Genomic DNA, 2,302 nt, shown 5'->3' on the forward strand with positions numbered 1-2,302 from the left:
GTCAGAAATCACCAGCTTTCGAGGTGCAAATGCTTATAAGGGAGCCAATTATTTTTTCTTTGTCGTTTCTCAGACAGGCTATGCAGTATAATTGGCCCACTGTAAAATGTGCTGTCTTCATTAAAAAAAAAAAAAAAAAAAAAAAGACTTCTGCCACTCTCCTGAACATTACTTTCTGGACCTCTTTCCCTGGGAGGTTTTGAATTCATAAATTGCCTAGGTTTTCTTGCGATTACTAGACTCATTCCCATAGTAATCAGTAGCCAAGGCTTACACAGACTACAGAAAGCATGTTTCAGTTCTCAGGACATGGAGCTCAGCTTATCAGAGCCTGCAACACAGCCACGGTTATACCATTAGCAGGAGTGAAAACCTTTTTATTCTAATACTTTGAGTCCTATCACTCACTGTATCATAAGATTACTCTTTTGCATTTGTCCTCCTGCGGGCTGTGGAGTAACTCGGCTAGAAAGTCAGTTCTTCTGATGTTACAATATAAACTGGGAGGATAGGGTCTGCTTTTGCTCTCTCTGTCTCTCCACAGTTTGCCTCGCAGTTACTGGAACTGAAGCTCTCATCAGGAACTTGGACACAACTATCTTCAGCAAGCTACCAAAAATAAATCTATGGGGTGTCCTTCATGCAGAAGGTAAGAGCAAAAGCACACACATAGGAGCAAAGGTATTTCCCTTGCAAAATGTAAATTTTGGTTACTTTGTGCATGCATGACTTGGAAATGCAGAAGCAGGAAATGTAGGATGAAAACAATCCATCGCATGTTGTGATTTGATGGTAATTTTGACTGATGGAAACAGGGAGATTGAAGGAGCTTGGCAGCAAAGGCCTGTGTATTCAATCTTCTTTTTCAAGCAAAGAGCTATAGCTAATATTTGTGACTGCTGAAAGAGGAGGAAATGGAGATGTGAGCGGTGAGGAAAGATCTTCCTTTGAAATGAATAAACTGCATATGTTGCTCTCTTACTCTTGCCATGACAGAGAACACGTTTGGATGGGAAATGTCACAGCTGTGACAGAGTTTGTCCTGGTGGGATTTCCAAACAGCTATGAAGTGGAGATCATCTTCTTTGTGGTGTTCCTGCTTGCTTATGTAGTGACTGTCCTGGGAAATGCTCTTATCATTGTACTGGTCTATACAGACTGCCATCTCCGTTCTCCCATGTATTACTTCCTCAGTAATTTGGCCTTCATTGACATCTCCGTGACTTCTTCTGTGGTGCCAAAAATGCTGGCAAACATCATGTCAGAGAAGAAAACCATCTCCTTTGCTGGCTGCTTTAGCCAATCCTATTTTTTTTTCCTCCTGGCTACAACAGGGTTCATCCTCTTTGCCATCACGTCCTACGACCGGTATGTGGCAATTTGCAACCCCCTGAGGTATCCCACCATCATGACGGAAAGGGTGTGCAGCCAGCTTGTCCTAGGTGCGTGGATGGGTGGCTTCATCTGGATCCTGCCGTCAGTGGTCCTGAAAGTCAGGCTGCCATACTGTGGTCCCAACGTCATCGACCACTACTTCTGTGACAGTGCACCTCTCCTGCACCTTGCTTGCACAGACGTCCAGCTTATTGAGCTGATCGATTTTGTGCTGTCTTTGTTCCTGCTCCTCAGCTCCTTGGCATTGACCGTGGTCTCCTATGCCTGGATTATTTCGACCGTATTCCGGATCCCGTCTGCCCAGGGCAGGCAGAAAACATTTGCCACTTGTGCTTCTCATTTCACTGCTTTTTCCCTAGGTTTTGGCCTCTCCATCTTCCTCTACGTCAGGCCTTCCCAGATGAACTCTGTGCACCTCAACAAAATCCTTTCTGTTCTCTCCAGCCTTATGACTCCTCTTTTAAATCCCTTCATATTCAGCCTAAGGAATCAGCAGATGAAAGAGGCCTGGAAAAATGTTTTGCACAACTGCCTGGGGATGGCTAAGGAGGCCAGAAAGCCATGAGAATCATGGTGGCTTGTAGGAAGTCAATCTTTGAAAAATCTCAACAGGACCTCTGCTTTCATGATGTCTTCTGACAGACTTTGGCAGGCAGTATCCTGTTATGGCCAATGCGGTGGATGAGCACATGTCTCAAAGGTCAGGTTCACAGCAGCACTGTTGTGTCAGGCCCCACCAAAATTCTCCTGGACTTCAGATAGCGATTACAAGGCTGGATGCCTGTGTGGTGGTATGTGGCTGTTGGGCATAAAAAAGTCTCCTAATCTGACCAAAAGGCTGTGAGACTGAGAGGAAGACCACCAAAAAGGGAGTAGCAAAGGGAGAAGAAATGGCTGTCAACTTGTA

General features: G+C 45.0%; 1 protein-coding gene across 1 annotated transcript; it reads left to right on the forward strand.

The window, feature by feature from the left end:
* Window positions 1–1,009: 1,009 nt before the first annotated feature.
* LOC136994007 (olfactory receptor 6M1-like) lies at window positions 1,010–1,960 on the forward strand. Its single transcript, XM_067310044.1, has one exon. The coding sequence runs from the start codon at window positions 1,010–1,012 to the stop codon at window positions 1,958–1,960; it is 951 nt and encodes a 316-aa protein (XP_067166145.1).
* The last annotated feature ends 342 nt before the right edge of the window (window positions 1,961–2,302 follow it).

Source organism: Apteryx mantelli, chromosome 23, assembly GCF_036417845.1.
Source record: "Apteryx mantelli isolate bAptMan1 chromosome 23, bAptMan1.hap1, whole genome shotgun sequence".
Taxonomy (NCBI): Eukaryota; Metazoa; Chordata; class Aves; order Apterygiformes; family Apterygidae; genus Apteryx; species Apteryx mantelli.

Coding starts and splice junctions, on each gene's coding strand:
- LOC136994007 (XM_067310044.1), top strand. CDS start 1,010: ATGGGAAATGTCACAGCTGTGACAGAGTTTGTCCTGGTGGGATTTCCA.